Source organism: Eucalyptus grandis, chromosome 8 (assembly GCF_016545825.1).
Source record: "Eucalyptus grandis isolate ANBG69807.140 chromosome 8, ASM1654582v1, whole genome shotgun sequence".
Taxonomy (NCBI): Eukaryota; Viridiplantae; Streptophyta; class Magnoliopsida; order Myrtales; family Myrtaceae; genus Eucalyptus; species Eucalyptus grandis.
Window position 1 is genome coordinate 43,904,177 of NC_052619.1, and position 20,319 is coordinate 43,924,495.

Genomic DNA, 20,319 nt, shown 5'->3' on the forward strand with positions numbered 1-20,319 from the left:
GTCAATGAAGAGACTTGCCCAAGCACTAAATATGGGAATTCTCTATCTACATATGAAATAAAGGAATCCCTGTGAAGAAGCATGTGGAAGCTTAGTCGAAAGAGCAATTAAAAAGGAAGTTGCTTGGAGCCCATCTTAATAAATGCAAGGTGGACTTTTTGAACCTGAGAAGAGAGACCAATATACAAGATGTCTCTTTCCCATGCGAGCATCATGAAGTGTAATAATGATTATTCAATGGTCATTGCCACTAAATGATGAAGACTTACTTTTGCATTACAAAAGAGAGTGACAGACGTGGAACAAGAATTGTGCCAAGGTGGCCGAGAGAGCATCAAGTCCCTTTGGTGGCCAAGAGTGTGCCAAGTCCTTGGTGGTTAGAGAGAAGAGTGTGACAAGTTCTTTGGTGGTTGAGAGGGTTGAGTATTGTTGTAATTACACTTGAGTGATTTAGCCAAATATATTTATTTGTGAGTAGAATTTGTTTAATTCTTTAAGAAAAGTTTTACTAGAAATTGCGAGAGGCTAAACACTGTGAGTTATTAGGTGTAATTGAGGGCTAAGAAATACTAAGAGAGTGTTTGAGTACTCAAATGATTGTAATTTCTATCATATCACTTGTTTCTATAGTGGAATTTCTATGCTGCTCTCCTCATGAATGTATGTTTTGATATTCGAACCAAACCACGTAAATCTGGTATTCGATTTCCTTTCCTCCCTTCCGACTAATTTTATCCAATTTCTTGTCTTTATTCACAATAGATCTCCTCATGCTAGATAACACAGCCTCATCTTCTCTCGGCCACTCCAAGATAAACCCCATCGCTTCTTGAGATGAAAAGAAGAAGTAGGTGTAACGATATTCTTGGAAGAACGAGTTTACAAGAATATAGGACTTCCAAGCGTTGACGGATAACCTCGGATTCAATATTAGGATTTGGATTTAGTTTTCTACTTAAATACACATCAAGTGTGAAAACTGGAACGTTGTAGATCAAATTGTTGTTCCAGCCCAGTTCTTTAGTTTAACAGTACTTGCGCAAAATCTATCTATGAAGAAAATCGGTGCTTGGTTTATAAACTATGTAGACCAACGCCACATCAATCATTAATTATGTGAGTCCGAGAATGTGAGATTCATATGATGGACAGCCTTGACATTGGATCTCCATGCTATGAATATTTGGGTATATTGAGTATAGTCTCTAAAGTACTTACACCAAGTGGCTCGATCGTATGACATAGTCAAATGATGAAGTCTCTTTGCATATCAAAGCTAAGACATAATATGAATAATGAAAAGTAATACACTAACCAGCAAACTCATATAATGCTCGGGTTTAATTTCTGCTAAGACATAATATGAATAATGAAAAGTAATAAACTAGCCAGCAAACTTGTAGGACGCTCAGGTTTAACTTCTGCTAATGTAGGCATTCCCTTTCCAATTTGTAGCACCAGATTTTTGCCACTGCCAAACTCACAGCTTGAACTGCTGCAGAGCTGAAGTCCCATCGCCTTTCGCATTCGCGCTGAAGTGGGAAACGTACTCCATGATGGTGGTTTCTCTGTACTTTGGTGGATCGCCCTCGGAAATCAACTCCTTAATGGGTCCATACAGTTTTGGTGATGGCGGCGTTGCCGTGTAAAAGAAGCACGCCACAGACACTCTTGGCCCCATGTTGTTCGCCACAACTCTGTGCTCGGAGCTCTTGAATATGTCATTTGAGATAAGCTGAAAAAAATAGTCTGGTTTGTGATTAGAAGTGCACACTCAACTGCTGGATAAAGAGTTAAGGCATAAAGTGCTGTTTGTTGATTCATTCGTGTGCCTAACAGGGTCTCTAGTGATAAAACGTAGGGAGAGAGAGTACGTTAGGTGAGACTTGCCTGAAGCAGATCACCGATGTTAACTATCAGTGCTCCTGGCACGGGGCTCACATCGATCCACTGATTCTGATAAAGAACTTGGAGGCCTCCGACATGGTCTTGCAGGAGCACGGTGAGGAAGTCGCTGTCTGTGTGCCTGCTGGTCCCCATAGTGAGCTCTGGTTGTGGGCATTTGGGGTAGTACTGGTTCAGAAGGACGAGTCCCTTGGCGCACTCCATGTCCTTCAGATGGTTCGGCTTCAACCCCAGCGCCTCCGACAGTAGTTCGAACAAGGTGGTTCCCAAATTCATCACTCGCTTCGAGATTTCCAGCATTATGTCACTAGGGTGTTAAAAAATTTAGTGGGTCAATTCGTCACAAATTCCTAGTCCGTTAGAGGCAGACACCCCAACAAGTTATTTTAAGAGATTGCGGTTATATATTCTGTGGAATAGCTTACCCGCATACCGCTGGCAAGTCCTCTGCCTTGAGAGCATTAGGTGCCATAACACAGAACAGGGTGTCCCTCCAGTTAGCCGCCTCTGTTTTATACAGATTGAAATTGCTGTGGTAGGCGACACTTGTCGTGAAATCTCGCGAATAGAACCGTCTCTTCTCTTCAGCACCTTGCTCATGGAAACGGTGCACTCCATCCAGCATCTCCTCCAGAACAGTCGTGGGGATCCCGTGATTCACCACCTGAAAGAAGCCCCATGTTTTGGATGCACTTCGAACTTCATTTACAACCTCCTTGCGCCGAGATGGATCTTTCACAATATCTGCGAGGTCAACTATAGGAACATGGAAGTGGCCGTTGCTCGATGCCAGTGCACTTTGCAGGTTCTCCGGGTGATCTACGAAAATGCGAGGAACTTCTGTAATCCCAGCATCAACAAGGCCCTTGACACCTGCCATTGATTCATCGAAATCCTTTATCTCGCGCATCCGATCGTACTCCTGTGTTTTTTCATGCGCTTCATCTCTGCTGAGTACTTCCATTTTTCTTCCTTAGTGAAAACGCTTAAGAGTTCCAAGTCCGATCTTACATTAAATATGGGAGAAATTGAAAGACAAAGGTCCTGTGGTATTTAATGACTGGATTCAAAAACAGTTGAGAAGAAAGAAGAGAACAATTGTGTACGTTGCATCACAATGAAAGCGATAATAAAGCCAAGACGGCGACTGGGACATGGATTCAAATGGCGAGTTAAAGATGACGAGCAAGGAATGTTGATAAGAGGAATCTGATGACTCGTTAGCTATATCGAATACAAGTGATAATAAAGCCAAGACGGCGACTGCTCCAAGCTTGAAGTGACTGAGAAAAGACGTGTAATGAGGAAGCAAGTTAATACAAAGAAATGTATTTGCCTCCAAAATAACTGAAACTTCAATTGAAAGTGGCCTTGTATCATCCCCCAAACTATACTTAAAAGGAGGGACAAAAGCATACCCCAATGTTACGTGATCGAAACTGACTAGAAACTCACTAAAGTGGCGATTTAGGCTAGCCAAATGCCCCACGAGAACGCTCCTAAAAAAGGGTTGTTCTACCGCGTCGTGCCCCTGCGCATGGCAATCCATCGTGCCCGAGCTGTAGGCTAACATAAAACATTAGTGATCTAACCATCAAAATTGTTAATGACATTTGACTGCTAATATCGTAGATAAAGCATTACTCAGGTAAGATAGGAAACCCTGCCACAGGTGTGAAAAATACGTGAAGCACTAAAACACCGATTTCAAAGGAGTAGTCTTCCTTATGATGGTTTATTTGAAATATAATCCAACTAATTATCCACGACCATCAAAACAAAGCTCGCAAATGAGCACTTCCAATTCCCCCCCAGTTTAAAAAAAAAAAAAAGTAACTTCTCCACTACTAATCACTATCGCCATCATGCTGCCAAACAGGATGATAAACATGATGTTTATGCTATTACCATATTCATGTCTAGTGCAACTTCATGTAATAAAAAGTTTTTGATCATGCCATCAGCAAGTCTTACTCAACCCCCTCCCTCTTCTCTTCTTCATTCATGAACTAAACATCATAGATCAGTCGAACAAGATAATCCTCTACAGAGTTGCAGTTTGGATCAGTAAACTTGGCGACTCAGGCAACTCACAGATTGGAGGGATCAACAAGAACAAGTATGGTGAACCTAACCATGATTCAATTTCTTATTTTTACTTCGAAAGCAGAAAGCCTCTTCTAAATGCACAATAGTTACATAAGCACGAGCTTGCCAGGCACTACAAACATATACTCTATTCAATTTAACTACATCCGGATGCTTTGCCACGGAGCTAATGCTCTGAAAAACTACACAGATCAAATGTGTCCAACTGTCATTCAAGAGAGAACATCCTTGAATTGTCGTATACAATATATTTCATAGCTTGAAATGTTCCAGTGCAGATACACCATTAAGTCCTTTTGCATAGTAGTGAGTGACGAGGTCCTTCACCGTAGTTTCCCGATAAATTGGGGGATTTTCTTCTGATAGCAGCTCCTCGATAGGGCCATACAACCTTGAAGAATTCTCTGGGGAGATGCTGCCTCATTAAACACGCCACTGAAATCCTTGGCCCGATTTTCTGGGCTAGAACTCTGTGACTCACGCTAATGAACTTATCATTCGAGATCAGCTGCAAGATGGAGGAGGACATGGCAAAGTGAAGACCAAATACTCTGGAATATCGATTACACATAAAAATAGCATACATAATCAAACTTGTTTAAAAGGGCGAAATTTTATCAAGTCATTCTCACATGTACTCCTAGCACAGTTGTCAAAATAATTAGCTAAGACCAAAAGATTGTGAAGAAAAACAACATTCACATAGAAATATCATGGAAACGGAATTGACTTAGCTCAGTTAATGTTGCAAGAGCTAACTGGAAGTTCCACAGTTGTAAACAGGATACTCTACAATCCATCTGTTAGACCTCTACACTGACTTAGGGAAGTATTTGGCATCTCTAACACACTACAAAACAGATAGGATAGAAGAACATAGATGAAAGAGCTATTCCATTTCACTTATTCAGATTGTAACACCAGATGTGTGTCCATGGACTATGATAACAAATTGACTGAAGGACCTACTCGTTAGATCAGCCACACAAAAAAGCACAGATTGGGCTAGAAATGCATTGGCTAATGTGAGAACATTGAAACAAGAAACTAACTGATAGAAATGTAAACTGCAAAACTCTGATAAACGGACCTGCATCAAGTCTCCCAAGTTTATTACAAGGGCTCCAGGAATTGGGGAAACGTTGATCCATTGGTTCTGATGGTGGACCTGGAGGCCACCAATTTGGTCTTGGAGAAGAATGGTGAGAAAGCCACTATCAGTATGATCACCAGTCCCAAGGGTTAAGTCCGGTTCTGGGCATGGTGGATAGTAATGGCCAACAAAGAAGAGTCCCTCCCCACATTGGATAGTTTTCAGGTAGCTACTCTCGAGGCCAAGAGCTTCTGACAGTAATTCAAATATGGTATCTGCCAATTCCAGAATTCTGTCCTTGTACTCAATTATTACGTCTCTGCAAGTCGATTGGTTACAGAGAACAGGTGATTAGTCAAATGCCGTGGAACATCAGAAGATCAATCTTTATCTCACTCTCTCAAAGACCAGGTCTATTTAGTCTGCATAAAAAAGCAAGCTTCTAAAATACAAGTCCAATATTCGTGTAACAGAGCAGCCATTCTTGCAGACCAAAGAGGAAGAACAGAAAAAGGAATTAGTTTTTCCATTCAAACTGAATCTATCGGCACTCCGACTCCGAATCCCCCAAAGATCTACGCCCCACATGATCGTTTGCTTCAACTGATCTATGACCCCAAAGCTCCTTGAGAAAATGGCAAGAACTCCTGGCACCACCGGGCACAAGTTTCGCCAGGGCCAAGCAGCAGCTCCATCTATTCCGAAAGCCCCATTTTTTACTTAATTATCAGATCTTAAATCTTATTTAGGCTAGAGATTCTTGGCTTTCTTTCTTTTCTTCCACTGAATTGCTATGCGTCAAAGAAAACTATCATGGAACTTTCAATTCCTCTCACAGGACACAAGTGGGTATCGCAAACCTAAATTTGAAAGCTTTTATATCGCTAGTCCCAAAACTAGAATTAGTTTCAGCCCTTCAAGCACGCACACACAGAGATTACCGACAGACAGCAGGCAATTCCTGAGGATCCGGACTACGGGGAGCCAAGACGCAGCTCAGCGTGTCCCTCCAGTTTGCCGCCGGGGCCCGGTACAGGTCGAAGTTGCTGTTGTACAGCACCTTCCTCCTGCCGTAATCCCGCGAGTACCACTCGCGCTTCGCCTCGAGGTCCTGCTCGTGGAACCTCCGGATCCCTTCCACCATCTCCTCCGTGAGAGCCACCGGCACGCCGTGGTTCACCACCTGGAAGAACCCCCACGTCTCGCAGGCTTCCCGGACCAGGCCGACCGTCCGCTTCCGCTCACCGGGGCTCCAGCCCAGGCCCGCACCTCCCAAGTCCACGACCGGAACGCTCGGGCTCAGTCCTAGCGACTCCGAGGCGCGGTCGAGCTCGAGGTCGAGGTGGTCGTGGACGAAGAATCTTGGTATCTTGGTCAGCCCGGCATCGGCGAGGCCCTTGACGCCGGCCTTCGAGTCGTCAAAGGACTTCAGCTCGGCTTGCCGGTCGTAACCACCGTCGGAGGCGAGTATCAGCTCCGGCGCCATTTCTCTTTTTTTCCGGCACAGGGGTCAGCGGCAGCGCAAGCGAAGTGAGGCAAAGAGAATGAGAGAAATCTCAAGAAGACGATATTGGAAGATAATTTCCGACGGCGGAGTGCTCGGAAATGCGTCCGCATCGAGGCTCTTGTCGTTTCTAGCGAATATCTGTGGATCCATGGAACTCCATTGTCAACACAAGCCTGCGTAGACCAGCCAACCAGAGTGATCTGCATTCAAGGGAGGGAAAATGGTACATATAGTTTATGAATTTTCAATTTATTCAATATAATCCATGAATTTTTAAATTATTCAATATAATTTCTGAATTTTTAATATATGTTCAATTTAATTCATGAACTATATGAAAATATTTAATGTTGTCCTTCTATCGATTAAATATTGAAAATTTTCATATATTTTAAAGATTAAATTGAACGTGTACAAAATATTCAAAGACTATATTGCATATTAGGGTAAAATCTGTAGACTATATTGAATAAATTAAAAGTTCAATGATCACATTATAAATTAACCTAAAATTCGAGATCATTTGTGTTGTTATCTCGTAATTGTAACCATCCATTTTGTAGTGGATGTTTCTAGTGCAATGAATATGGGATTTTTTTATGTAATGTGAGTCACTAACACCAACCACCCCTTATCATCTTTTTTATTAATCAAATTGCTGTTGTCATCTTGCAATATTGAGCTTGACAAGATATGCAAAAATTGAGAAATATTTGAAAAGTAAAAACACTATTTGAGAAGCCACCGCTGTTGGGCAAAAGAGACAGCGCTCTTCAATATTCTATTTTTGCAATGATTTGAGAGCATTTGTCACATTGTAAATTGTAATTCTCAAATTATCTAAATTGAAATAAGTGGCACGTCTTACTTCCTAATATGAATTTTATGATATATTGAGTAAAGTCTCATTAAATACTTGTGTCAAGCGACTTGATCAGATGACATCATCTCTATATTGGAAACACTTATATATACCAATCTTGAGGTGAAAAAAAAAAAAAGAAACTTGAGATATAATTTGTAACATCTAATTTGCACGTATAACTGAAATTATGCATACGATTCAGCTATTGTCTCTGCAAGTTTGCGTCCAGTTCCCTGTGCCACTTAAGTTTCGTGAAGAACCGTGCACTCAAACAACATCGTCGGGAACTTTTTAAAACTTTTCTAATTCTTATCATTGTCCTATACTCCATTTACTTTGGAAAACAAAACACATTGTTTAACTAATGGATTAGCATCACCCAATAACCCAAACTAGTACACATTAACCAAATTTATTGTCACAAGAACTCTTGAATCGGTAGCCTTGTGCCACGATTGATATATCTGTGCCACATTTATTCTAAATCGATGCATCTTGCCATACTTACCGAGAAACTCAAATTTATAATATATACCAATTTCGGGTAAATATGACATGGGTGAATTGGTTTGGAATTTTTTATGGCATGGGTGTATTAATTTGGAAGTTTTCAGCTAGAAACAGGTGTATCAGTTCGAGATTTTTTGTAACATAAAAACTAATTTGGAATAAATGTGCCACATATCTATCAGTTTGAGATTTTTAGTAATATTATATGTACTACTCAATTTCCCATTTTTTTTTTCGTTTATATTTATGCATGGCTAATCTTGTTCAAAGTATTAAGAGAGGTTGATTCTTTTTCTTGCCATCAATGACAACAAAGACACTCTAAGTCAGGTAAGAATATAACAAAAACGATGCTAGGAATTGTGCAGAAAGGCACCGTTGGGAGAGGGAAGGAGGGCAGGAAAGTTCGAGCAAGCTGTAAACCCCTTAAAAGACCTTCAAGGCCACTTCTGTCACTTAAGCAAAAGAAACCCGCGTCCGAAGCTAAGGGGCTGCATGGAAACGTTCCTAAAAAGTGTTTACGGAACACTTTTGTACTTTTTTGTTAGGGAACAAAAAAGAATGCAACGCGTTTGGTTGCATTTCTGTTCTTTTTTGTTTTTTGTTCCTAACAAAATTGGAGCAAAAAAAAGAAACACAAAAAAGTTGCTTCTTGTTCCAGAAACAATTTTGAAGAAGCGTTTCTTCTCTCTCTTCTCTTTTCTTCTTCTTTTCTTCTTCTTTTTTTCTTCTTTTTTTCTTTGGCCGGTCGCCGCGACGTGGCCGTCGAGGGCGGCGACGCCGTCGAGGGTCGCGACCTCGCCGGCATCGCCGGCCCCGGCGAGGCCAAGCCTCGCCCGCACCGCGAGGCCGAGCTCGCCTAGCCAAGGCGAGGCTCGACCTCGCTCGAGGAGATCTTCGGCTAGGGTTCCGGCGAGGGCTCCGGAGGACAAAGTGCGGCGGCGGCGCGCACTAGAGGCTTGGGATCGACACGGGCGACACGGGCAAAGACGGCGGACGGCGTCGCGAATGGCGTGGTGAGATCGGGATGGCGTCGAGCTGCGGGCTTCGGGCGCGGTGCTCGGCTCCGACGGCAGGCGGCGAGGCTCGGCCTTGCCCGCGTCGGCGACGCCGAGCCTCGCCTGGCCGGGCGAGCTCGGGCTCGCCCGATCCGGTGAGGCCAAGCCACGCCCAACCACGGCGAGCCTCGCCGTGGCTGGGCGAGGCTGCCGGCCCCGGCCCGATCGCCGGAGGCCGGCGACCGGCCGAAAGAAGAAAAAAATAAAAAAGAAAGGAAAAATTGGAAAGTAAAATAAAAATATTAAAAAATTAAAAGAAACAAAAAAGAATAAAATTTACCAAACGTGTTTCTATTCATTTTTTATTTCCGGAACAAACGTTACCAAACTCGTTCTTTTGTTCAAAAACCGTTCCCGGAACAGAAATACTTTTTATTTTTGTTCCCGGGAACAGAAAATGAACAGAAATATTACCATGCAGGGCCTAACTAAGCCGCCGAAATGGCTCTTCCTCAGGGTTAAATCTGCACCCATCTTTCTGCAGTGCGTGAGTACGCATTGCCAGTCCCGTCTATAATCTCTCGGTAGGTCTTGCGGACTTGCATAACGAGAAGAGGCCTCTGCTGCTTAGAGCTTATGACACCAGAACGTAGCGGCAAAAACAAAGCTCGCTTTGCACATCTGATGTCTCTTTTCCGGCTATTGAATTTGTAACTGTGCTTTTTACCCACAAAAGTTGGACCTTAGGACACCAAAGCATTGCGGCAATGGAAGCACACTCTTTCTATTTGAGGTCGTTTTCTGCTTTAACTCTTGATTTTGTTTTCACCTGAAAAGGTTGGAGCTTATGACACCAGAGCATAAACATAGCAGCAAAACTGAAACAAGCTCTTTTTGTAATAGAGTCGAAGTACTCCCCTACTCCCCCTCCCTCAGCCATCCTACGTCGCCGTTTTTGGTGAAATTCTTGTTTGTTAATTCATGTAACGTTTTCCCACCTTTTAACTATAGTTTTGGAGATGATAAGAGAGACTGCTTCCTGCATTATAAGAGATTTTTGCTACTTCTGTGACAAACTCATTGTTGTTACTTGATTCATTGATCTACTCATGCTAGATAACCGTGATCACTCCGTGAGATGAAGAAGAAGAAGTAGGGTAACAAAAAAAAAACATTGTCTGGGCGAAAAACTGATATTTTTGGAAGAACAAGTTCAATATAGGACTTTCAGGCCCTGACGGATGACTAGAATTCGATATTAGAATTTGGATTTAGTTTTCTACTTAAGTACACATCAGGTAGAAATCTAAAATATTGTTAGATTGAATTGTTGTTCCAACACATCTCTTTAGTTTAATAGTGCAGGCGCAAATCTGTCCATGGTAACATGGGATTCACATGATCATCAGTTGAGATGGACTTGACATTGGAGCTTCATGCTCTGATCATATCGTAGTCAATTGATGAAGTATTTTGCATATGAAAGCCGAGACTTAATATGATTATGAAAAGTTACAAACTAGCCAGCAAACTTGTATCACGCTCGGGTTTATTTTCTGCTAATGTAGGCATCCCCTTTCCAATTTGTAGCACCAGTTGTTTGCCACTGCCAAGCTCACAGCTTGAACTGCTGCAGAGCCGAAGTCCCATCACTTTTCGTGCTAAAGTGGGAACTATACTCCATGATGGTGGTTTCTCTGTCTTCGCCGGATCACCCACAGAAATCAACTCCCTCATGGGACCATACAGTTTTGGCAATGGCGGCGTCGCCATGTAAAAGAAGCACACTGCAGACACTCTCGGCCCCATGTTTGCCACAACTCTGTGCTCAGAGCTCTTGAATATGTCATTCGAGATAAGCTGAAAAAAATGGTCTGACTTTGTGATTAGAAGTGCACACTCACCTGCTGGATAAAGAGCTCAGGCATAAAATGCTTTGTTCAGTGATTCATTCATGTGCCTAACAGGGTCTCTGGTGATAAGACGTAGGGAGGGAGAGTGAGTAAGGTGAGACTTGCCTGAAGCGGATCTCCAATGTTAACTCCCAGCACTCCTGGCACAGGGCCCATATCGATCCACTGATTCTGATGAAGAACTTGGAGACCTCCTACATGGTCTTGCAGGAGGACGGTGAAGAAGTCGCTGTCAATGTGCTTTCTGGCTCCTAGAGTGAGCTCTGGTTGTGGGCATTTGGGGTAGTACTGGCTCAGAAGGATGAGTCAGTCGGTGCATTCCATGTCCTTCAAATGGTTCGGCTTCAACCCATGTGCATCCAACAGGACCTCGGACGAGGTAATTCCCAAATTTGTCACAACTTCGAGAATTCCAGCATTATGTCACTGGGGTGTTCAAGAAAATTTAGCGGGTCAAATCATTACAAATTCCTAATGCGTTAGAAGCAAAGACTACAAGTTATTGCAAGAGACTGTGGTTGAAGATTCTGCAGAATCACTTGCCAGCATACCACTGGCAAGTCCTCTGCCTCAGAAGCTTTAGGTGCCATAACACAGAATAAGGTGTCCCTCCAATTTGCCACCTCTGCTCTATACAGGTTGAAATTGCTATGGTACACAACGCTTCTCGTGAAATCTCACGAATAGAACCATCTCTGCTCTCCAGTGCCTTGCTCATGGAAGTGGCACACTTCGTCCAGCATCTCCTCCAGAACAGCCATGGGGATCACTGAAAGCCTTTAGCTTGCATTGACAAGGCCCTTGATACCTTTCTTTGATTCATTGAAAATCTTTAGCTCACATATCCAATCGTACTTCTGTTTATTTTTATTTTCTTCATCTCTGCTGAACATTTCCATTTTTCTTCCTTAGTGAAAACACTTGAGTGAGGAGAAAGAACATTTACATACGTTGCATCACCATGAAAGCGATTGGCATTCAAGAGCAAGGCCAAGAAGCGACAGGCTATTATTGTGCGGCCAGTTTGTCTGACTTTCAAGATTTTAGTTTGGCATTTTCTAAGTAGTGCTGGTCAAACGCAGGTATATCCGAAAAGCATTTGGGAAACGAATGGCTACAAATAACAGAAGTGATGAAGTTGAAGAAGCAGTCAGAAAATTGTAAACAGGCTCATCATCTTTGACTGCACAAAGTCATGAGAAAATTATCAGTTAGCCAACTCATCTTCTGTAATTGAGTACTTCGAAAACTCAATGAGCATCATCTATATCTATGTCCGACGGGCCATGGCCAGTTCCAAAACTGATGTCCAAGTGCAATCCCCATTTGCAAATTATTATCGAATCAAGGTCTGCAGATTAAAGTATGGTATGTTGGTACAATGGTAGCATGAAAAGGAATTTTATTTTATAGACAATCAATACAAAGCTACAGGGACGTGGCTAATACACTGCAAGCAAATCGAAAATCTAAAATTTGTAGCAATGCCATTAATTGTTCAAGAAGTATTGTGCATCTCTTCCTTAGAAGAAAAATGTAAGGTTTACAGCTTGAAGTGTCTCAGAGGGGAAGTTCCATCAAGGCCATGTTCCTTGAAGTAGGCAAGGTAGTCCCTCACTGTGGTCTCTCTGTAGATCGGAGGATTGTCCTCAGACAACAGTTCCCTAATCGGCCCGAAAAGCTTCGACGACGGTTGGAAGCTTGTGCTGAAAAAGCAGGCCACTGAGATCCTCGGCCCCACCGGGTTTGCTAACACTCTGTGCTCCACGCTTTTGAATTTGTCGTTCGTTATGAGCTGAAAGGAAGAAAATAAGAGGGACAGACATCATTAGCATCCACCCCGTTACCAAAATGCTCACCAAGGGCAAGAAATCCCTTGGCAAAGAGTATCTCCCAGGATCCCCGAGTCATCGCCCATGCTGTTCACATCAATTTCGGGTGTTTTGATAATTGACTCGGTACTTTGTATTCGGCGATATCAGATCATGTGCTAGCAATGCTTTGTCAATGCCCTTCGAAATTAACTTCCAGCAGTATTTTCCCTAAAGACAAGTGACATGGTGACGTCATTTTCATTGATCCAAGGGTTGCTTGCAAGTGGTTAAATGTTACGTCTAATATCGCTTGATATAAAAATAGGGTCGAATCAAATCAAACAACAAGAGAAACTTGCCTGTAGGAGGTCACCGACATTGACCACCAGAGCTCCAGGGACTGGAGGAACATCAACCCAGCGGTTGTCATGGAGGACTTGGAGGCCTCCGATATGGTCCTGCAGGAGCACCGTGAGGAAGTCATTGTCGGAGTGCTTGCTCGTCCCCATCGTCAGCTCAGGCCTTGGGCATGCCGGGTAGTAGTGGCAAATGACCACGAGGCCCTCCGCGCAGTCCATCTCCGGGAGGCGATCCAATCTCAACCCAAGAGACTCAGACAAGAGCTCAAACAGCAACCCACCTAAGCTCATCACTTGTTTGGAGTAGTCCATCAGTATGTCCCTACAATTTTAGTCATGAAAGTCATTTAGGCTAGATCCACTTATAAAAATTATGGAATAAGTATATTGGAAGGCATAAAACTTATTACAAAAACATATTAAAAAAAATACTCTCAAATCATAAAACTTGTCAAATTTGTTTAATCAAGTCATTTCGTTAATTTCACTTTTTGAAAACTTTAAGATTCGATGGTACTTTTACGATATATTTTAAAACTTGATGCATAAATTTTCATAATAAGTTTTGCAAGTTAATTATTCTTTTTAAAAATTTTAGAATTAAATTGCACTTTCATGAAAAATGTTAGGATTTTTAGTATATTTATCCCTAAATTTACTTTTTATATTGAGATTTTTTAGGTATTTCAGTGAAATAGAATTAGATTTAAAAAAGAAAGTCATCCCAAAGGTAAAAAGGCGGCTTTGTGACTTTATGTCTCTGTGAAAAACAACATATTTTGTAACGTCGCAGGTGAAAATGGCATCGGCGACTCCGGGATGGACGGCACGTTACCTGCAAACCTCCGGCAGCTCCTCCGGCGACGGCGGGCTCGGCGCCATGTAGCAGAAGAAGGTGTCCCTCCAGTTAGCCACCGCCGCCGTGTACAGGTCGAAATTGCTGTTGTACACCACCTTCCTCGTCACGTCCCGCGTGTAGAACGCCTTCTTCGCCTCGTCGTCTTGCTCGTAGAACCGCCTCACCCCCTCCTTCATCTCCTCCATCGCGGCCGCCGGGACCCCGTGGTTCACCACCTGGAAGAACCCCAGCGTCTCCGACGCGCGCCGCATCCTCTCGATCGCCTCCTTCCTCTTGGCCGGGTCGCGGTCGATCCCGCCGAGGTCGATGACCGGGACGCTGAGATTCTCGGTACCGCCGCTCGATCCGGAGCTGTCTTCGGATGTCTCGTCCGGTCGGATGAAGATTCTGGGGACTTCGGTGATCCCGGCGTCGACGAGGCCTTTGACGCCGGCTTTCGAGTCGTCGAACGCTTGCAGCTCGCTCGCTCTGTCGTAGCTCTGCTCGCCGGAGTCGGAGGCCAAATTGATGGTAGGCATCGGTACTCTCTCTCTCTCTCTCTCTCTCTCTCTCTCTCTCTCTCTCTCTCTCTACTGCAATTCAATTCTCTGTGAATTTGAATTTGCTGGATACGAGCTTAAATTATGAATTGAATGTTATGGAGACACAGCAATGCATGACATGAGCAGCCCCTTTTTATAGCTGAGAGATGGAGATAAGATAACAGTGACATCACGTTGGGTTGTTCCATTTGACTTTAGAATAATGAGGTCCATAAAAATGGAAGGAGAAAGTCATAGCCTGTGAGCTACCACGTGCTTAGAAAAATGACAATGCTGTTTAATAGTGGCTGATTCTTTGGGGGACCAGGCGGCTAGTACACAAGTTTTGCAATTTATGGAAAGAAAAATATCTGTTAGGACAGAGTTGACCATTGATAGATGACAGGACGATTCATTGTCGTCTAAGTGTACATAGATTTTTGCCTTGCGGTTGATTCTGGTTGTTGTTGAGCAAGTTGAAGGCTGGCAAGAATTCCACTTTTTATCCTTGCCGTCAATATACAAAGTGGAAGTTGAAGCTGAACCAAACAGAAATATTCCCGAAAGTGCAGATTTTTCTCATGGTAGACTAGTGTTTTAACTGACATACAAGTATTCAACACAGGTTTATCTAAAGATAGCATCTTTCTTTCCATTTGAGAGGGGTATGTATTAATCTTCCTCTCCCCCTGTTTTGTGTTCTTTTTCAGGTTCAGCTTTGTTTGAAAAGGATCTTTGTTTTTGAGAGTTATGTAGGTGCTATCAAATGAAGCAATATAAGCATAAGCGACTGAGCAGTGAAGAGAGGCAATCCCGTTCTTTGATAGTTTTACATAGATGAACATATGGATGGACTTTTATTTTCAAATACACACATGAAGAAGACCCCATAAAAAAGTTGCCCCTCCACTAATAGAGCTAATGAAGAGAAATTCCACCTAATTATGAATATCCTCCGCCTGTTATCTTCTCATCTTCCTGTCTACAAGGTCTACAGCTTGAAATCAGGAAGGGCAGAAGTTCCACGTACACCCTGGGAAATGTAATGGGCAGTGTAGTTTGGTAGTGTAGTCTCGTTGTAGATTGGTGGGTTGTCTGCTGGTGTTAATTCCTTGATGGGTCCATACAGCCTTGAAGATGGCTGAGGAGTGTGGCCGAAAAAGCACGCCACTGACACTCTCGGGCCTCTCTTGTTTGCCATGACTCGGTGCTCGACACTCTTAAACTGGTCATTCATTATGAGCTGCGCATGCAACAATTAGTGAACCGTTCTCAGTCTGTCAGTTCTCAGGTCAGAAATGAATGGATATATATTCTAAGTACTTCTATGATTGCAATCTTCATGTTGATGTTTACAGAAAACTGCAGAATTTCTAGGACCCACATTTACTGTTCCTGTGAAAAGTGCTTCACATACATATCTCATTTAGACAATTTTGAGCCTGTCCATGTGAGGGCTGGCATGATACAACCAAGTTAATATCAAGTTTGGATCAGTCAAATAGCTCTGTTAGCATACTTGATGCACAAGGCATTCGGGAATGGTAAATGCAGATTCATCCTACCAAAGAGAGGTCAGATTATGAAGAAATTTTGTTATTGCTAGGAAGATGCCTTGGTAAATTCTTAAGAGCTTTAACTAGCTTAGCACATGAGGAAGTACAGTAATAAGGGCGAGAAGAGGATTGCCGTCTGTTGACCAATCAAAACACCGTTTTACAGAAGTTCAGAGATAAACAATGATATCTGGCCTAAGCTAATTACCTCCAAAAGATCTTCGATGTTGATCATTAGCGCTCCAGCTATTGGAGGAACGTTAGATCCACTTGTTTTCATGAAGCGCTTGAAGTCCTCCAATTTGACTTTGGAGGAGAATTGTGAGGAAGTCGTTGTCTGAATGCTTTGTCACACCCAGGGTCAACCTTGGGTTGGGGCCATGGCGGATAGTAGTGGCACATGATCGAGTGTCCATTTCCACAATCCATCTCTGTGATTTGGGTGGGAGTCCTAGCGCTTCTGATAAGAGCTCAAACAGACAAGAGCCCAGTCTCATCACATGCTTTGAGTACTCCATCAGTATTTCTCTGCCAGAGAATTTTCGATGCATCAAAAAACTGATGCCGTAAAAGTATGGTTGGACAGATTCCTGGAGAATGCCAGAAAGTGCATTGGTATTTTGTATCAATTTCAGGGGCAAAAGCTTGGTATTGCTATCGCAAGAATGCAAATAAGTCAACCATCAAGGAACATCCTATTTTCTGCCCAAAAAGAACAAAACAACCGCATGATCAATCTATTCTTACTGATCCATTGTAATGAGAAAGGTACGTGAATAACTCAAGTTTCATTCACTTGCTAGTTTTCATTTCCTCAGTGCCCTTGATTCAAGGAGGAAAAAAAGTAAAATAAAAAAGGTTATCAAGTATTATTCAGTGAAAAGCAGTCACCTTGCACCTATATGAACTAAGGCAATGCAAGCAAACTATCTTTATCAATTAACTTTGTGAATTTGTTCATAAATTTCCCTTTTCTGAAAGTTGAAAGACGCCAAGAGAAAGCCATTGGCTCACCTGCAAGCTTCGGGCAACTACTGGGGCTGGGGGGCTCTGGTCCCATGGAGCAAAATATACTGTCCCTCCAATCAGCGGCTATCGAATTATAAAGGGCATGTTGCTGTTGTACATGACCCTTTCGTAAAATCTCTGGTGTATGATCCTTTCTTGGCCTCTGTATTCTGCTCAAAGAACCTGCGTGACCCTCTATCACCTCCTCCAAGAGGCTCTCATGGACCCCATGGTTGATCACCTGGACGAAATCCCATTTTCCCATTGCTTGCCCGATATTCTGCACTGTCTCCTTATGACAGGCGGGGCCTGCATTTGCGCATCCTAGGTTGATCACCGGGATGTCCACGCGATCATCACTGCAGGCCATGCTGTCAGGCAGCCGGACAAATATGTGGGGGACTTGGGTGATCCCGGCATCTACAAGGCCTTTGACTCCAGCCTTAGTCTCATCGAATGCTCTCAATTCGCTCACTTGGTCATGTTCGGTGTCTGCGGTGGTGACCATTGTGTGTTCTGTCACGAGGCCTTACTGTATTTGAGCAAGTTGGGTCTTGATGAAGTTCACTTTACGTGGTTATGTAGTGGTGGTATTGGATATCCACCATTTTTTATTTAGAGAAGAAGCTAAACACAAGGGACATGAAGGTTGTCAAGAGTTGAGTTTTCTTTTAAATGAAATTTGGCCCAAGAAGATGTCAAACGCTAGGAGTTGGCAACTTAAGAATTCCTTGTTTCTTGACTAAGAAAGTGTTTGTCGCCATCCATAAAAGCACATGTTAACGGTATCTTCAAGAAGAATAGGGAGGGAAAACGTTTTCCAATTGGGATTATTACATGGTTGGATACGATAGACTTTGATAGTTGCTTGTCCAAATCTTGTGCATTATCATCTTTTTTTTTTATAAAAGAAAAAAAAAAACATGATTAATTGACCTGGGGGCTATGTAAAGAGTTCAAAAATGTTTACTTAACTATCGACTTAACTATCGAAACATTATATTTAATAAAATGAAGAATGAGGAGAAATAAGAAGAGATAAATTAATTATTTAAATATATTAATTAAAATCATAAGTAATTAATTAATTTCCTAACAAGAGGAAATCCAATATTATTTCATTCATTCCTTACTTGAGTTCTTTTTTCACATTTATGCATAAACATGATTGATGCAAACTATACGGAAGAGCTTGTAAGTTTTTACTAAACTATTGAAACATTATATTTAATAAAATGAGGTATGGTGAAAAATAGAAGGAGATTAATTGATTGTTAAACATATGAATTATAAGCCACAAGTAATTAATCGTTTTCCTAGCAAATAAAATTTATTTTCATTCATTCCTTCTTTTTCAAATATATGAGAGAACGTGATTGATGCACAAAATAGTGGAAAGGTTCATGAATTAATAACTAATTATATGATGACTATTTAAAACTCTAAACAAAGCAAAAATGGAAATCATAAATTGCGAAAGATCAGGTAACACGTATGCTATTTTCCCCACATAATTTACCCTTGAGAAAAGAGTTAGAAGCAAAATAATGTAAGTAGTATTTAAATTTTGATACTCCCGTCAACAGCCCTATATTAGATATTATGACATAAAAACATATAAAGTAATTAATGTATGTTAGACAAAAAAAATAAAAATAAAAATTAAGATAATCGCAATGTTGCAATACTATATATGTAGTGTACAAAAATGTCTCAAATTATAAGAATATGTATACTGGAAACTAGAGATTCGTTACTTAAAAATGAGCATTGTAATATTTTCACTTTGTCGATATCATAAATATAAAAGCTTCATTAAACTTAAATAATTTTCCAAAATACCAACTAAATTACAACAAATCTACTTCAACTGGTTCTAAAATATGGAAACCCAAAAAAAAACCTAGTACTATATAATACATAACGCCCCAAAATTGGATAAAGGCCTCGGCTTCTCTCTGCCTTTGGGTTGGGCTGGACTGACCCAAATAATCTTTTGTTTCCACCACCCTTCGCCTCACTGCCATTTTCATGCCGCCATCCATAACCCTACTCTCAAACCCAACTCGAGCCCTCTCACCGTCTCAGGCAAGCCAATCCACAAAATTGCTCGCCCATTCTTCGAAAGCAAAAATTTAAGAAGAAAAATCGCTAGGAATTGGAGACTAGATCGGGTCCAATTTGAGTTGAGTCTGAATTAGGTTGGGTATGTTTCGTTAAAATTATATTGTAATAAATTGTGATATGGATTAAATTGGTAAATTTGGGTCAAAGCATTTTCAACCCAATCCACTTGTTTGAAGGCCTATGTTTAAGCCTCGTTCGTTAGCAATTAAAAGGAAAATGTTGTCGTTGGGGCATCAACTTCTGTCTTAGTTGTCAATTCTCTGAATGAGAGCAAGAGACGCTAAGGCGAAAATAATTGTAGTGTGGTTTCTTCCCACCGTTCTTTATTTTCTACTGTGGTTCATTGGCTCGTTTTACTTCATTTATCGTTAGGAAAAGGTTTCTTTTTTATACTCTATAATTGAGAGAGGCAGTATACCATTTCTATAGCTAAAGGTTACTCCAAGAAAGGACCTTTAAGGTCTTCAATTAATGTAATATTATTTAGGTTGATAAGAGGAAACCTAAATTTGCCAGGATTAATGTTTTTTTGGAGAACTCATTGAGCAATTGGTGGCCTTTTCTTAAGCTCTAAAATAGGGAAAAGTACAAAAAAAAACATTCTAAACCTATTGCATTGATACCAATTCAGTTATAAATTTTTCAATTTAACTAATTTAATTCTAAACATTTTCACATTAGTACAAATTTAGCCCATCCTGCCAATTTAAGCCAAAAATTCGCCGATGTTGATGCCGACCTCCTACTTGGCACGGTCGGCACTAGTTTTAGGATTAAATTAGTCTAATTAAAAGGTTTATAGCTTAATCGGTACTAATGTGATGAGTTTATATGACTTTTTTGGTACTTTTCCTCTCTAAAGCTTGGATCAATAGTAAATATATTGGTCCTTTTTGCTTTAGGAGTTTTTTATACAAGGCGCAATTTGTAGGGAAAAGTACCAAAAAAATCATAAACTTATTGCATTGATACAAATTCAATCATAAACTTTTCAATTGAACCAATTCAATCCAAACATTTTCACATTTGTATTTATTCAGTCCATATGACCAATTTTGGCCAGCCAGTGCTAATGTGGACTACGCTAGTGGTTGGATGTTGATGTGGACGTGGACCAATGGCCGGGATGAACGCATAACATGATATTTTTAGTAAATCTTTTTATTTTACTTTTT

The 20,319-nt window shown here is 41.5% G+C and overlaps 5 protein-coding genes across 5 annotated transcripts; all 5 read right to left on the bottom strand.

The window, feature by feature from the left end:
• Positions 1 to 1,171: 1,171 nt before the first annotated feature.
• LOC104414538 (1-aminocyclopropane-1-carboxylate oxidase homolog 1) lies at positions 1,172 to 3,007 on the bottom strand. Its single transcript, XM_010025687.3, has 3 exons — positions 2,331 to 3,007; positions 1,891 to 2,212; positions 1,172 to 1,735 (listed from the first exon to the last, which is right to left on the bottom strand). Exons 1-3 carry the CDS (start codon positions 2,867 to 2,869, stop codon positions 1,481 to 1,483), a joined length of 1,116 nt encoding a protein of 371 aa, XP_010023989.2. The 5' UTR covers positions 2,870 to 3,007; the 3' UTR covers positions 1,172 to 1,480.
• Positions 3,008 to 4,030: 1,023 nt separating this feature from the next.
• LOC104414532 (1-aminocyclopropane-1-carboxylate oxidase homolog 3) lies at positions 4,031 to 6,747 on the bottom strand. The gene is given in 4 exon segments (XM_010025680.3): positions 4,031 to 4,429; positions 4,431 to 4,522; positions 5,105 to 5,426; positions 6,049 to 6,747. Coding segments are annotated over 4 exon segments (1,122 nt in total). The 5' UTR covers positions 6,594 to 6,747; the 3' UTR covers positions 4,031 to 4,266.
• A 3,752-nt stretch (positions 6,748 to 10,499) lies between these two features.
• Positions 10,500 to 11,661, bottom strand: LOC120287258 (1-aminocyclopropane-1-carboxylate oxidase homolog 1-like). Its single transcript, XM_039300000.1, has 4 exons — positions 11,591 to 11,661; positions 11,452 to 11,548; positions 11,006 to 11,188; positions 10,500 to 10,847 (listed from the first exon to the last, which is right to left on the bottom strand). The coding sequence occupies exons 1-4, from the start codon at positions 11,659 to 11,661 to the stop codon at positions 10,500 to 10,502; spliced, it is 699 nt and encodes a 232-aa protein (XP_039155934.1).
• Positions 11,662 to 12,229: 568 nt separating this feature from the next.
• On the bottom strand, positions 12,230 to 14,633 carry LOC104414540 (1-aminocyclopropane-1-carboxylate oxidase homolog 1). Its single transcript, XM_039299191.1, has 4 exons — positions 13,909 to 14,633; positions 13,074 to 13,395; positions 12,448 to 12,695; positions 12,230 to 12,251 (listed from the first exon to the last, which is right to left on the bottom strand). The coding sequence occupies exons 1-4, from the start codon at positions 14,448 to 14,450 to the stop codon at positions 12,245 to 12,247; spliced, it is 1,119 nt and encodes a 372-aa protein (XP_039155125.1). The 5' UTR covers positions 14,451 to 14,633; the 3' UTR covers positions 12,230 to 12,244.
• Positions 14,634 to 15,444: 811 nt separating this feature from the next.
• Positions 15,445 to 17,525, bottom strand: LOC104417249 (1-aminocyclopropane-1-carboxylate oxidase homolog). Its single transcript, XM_039300001.1, has 3 exons — positions 17,024 to 17,525; positions 16,218 to 16,315; positions 15,445 to 15,696 (listed from the first exon to the last, which is right to left on the bottom strand). The coding sequence occupies exons 1-3, from the start codon at positions 17,523 to 17,525 to the stop codon at positions 15,445 to 15,447; spliced, it is 852 nt and encodes a 283-aa protein (XP_039155935.1).
• Positions 17,526 to 20,319: the final 2,794 nt, after the last annotated feature.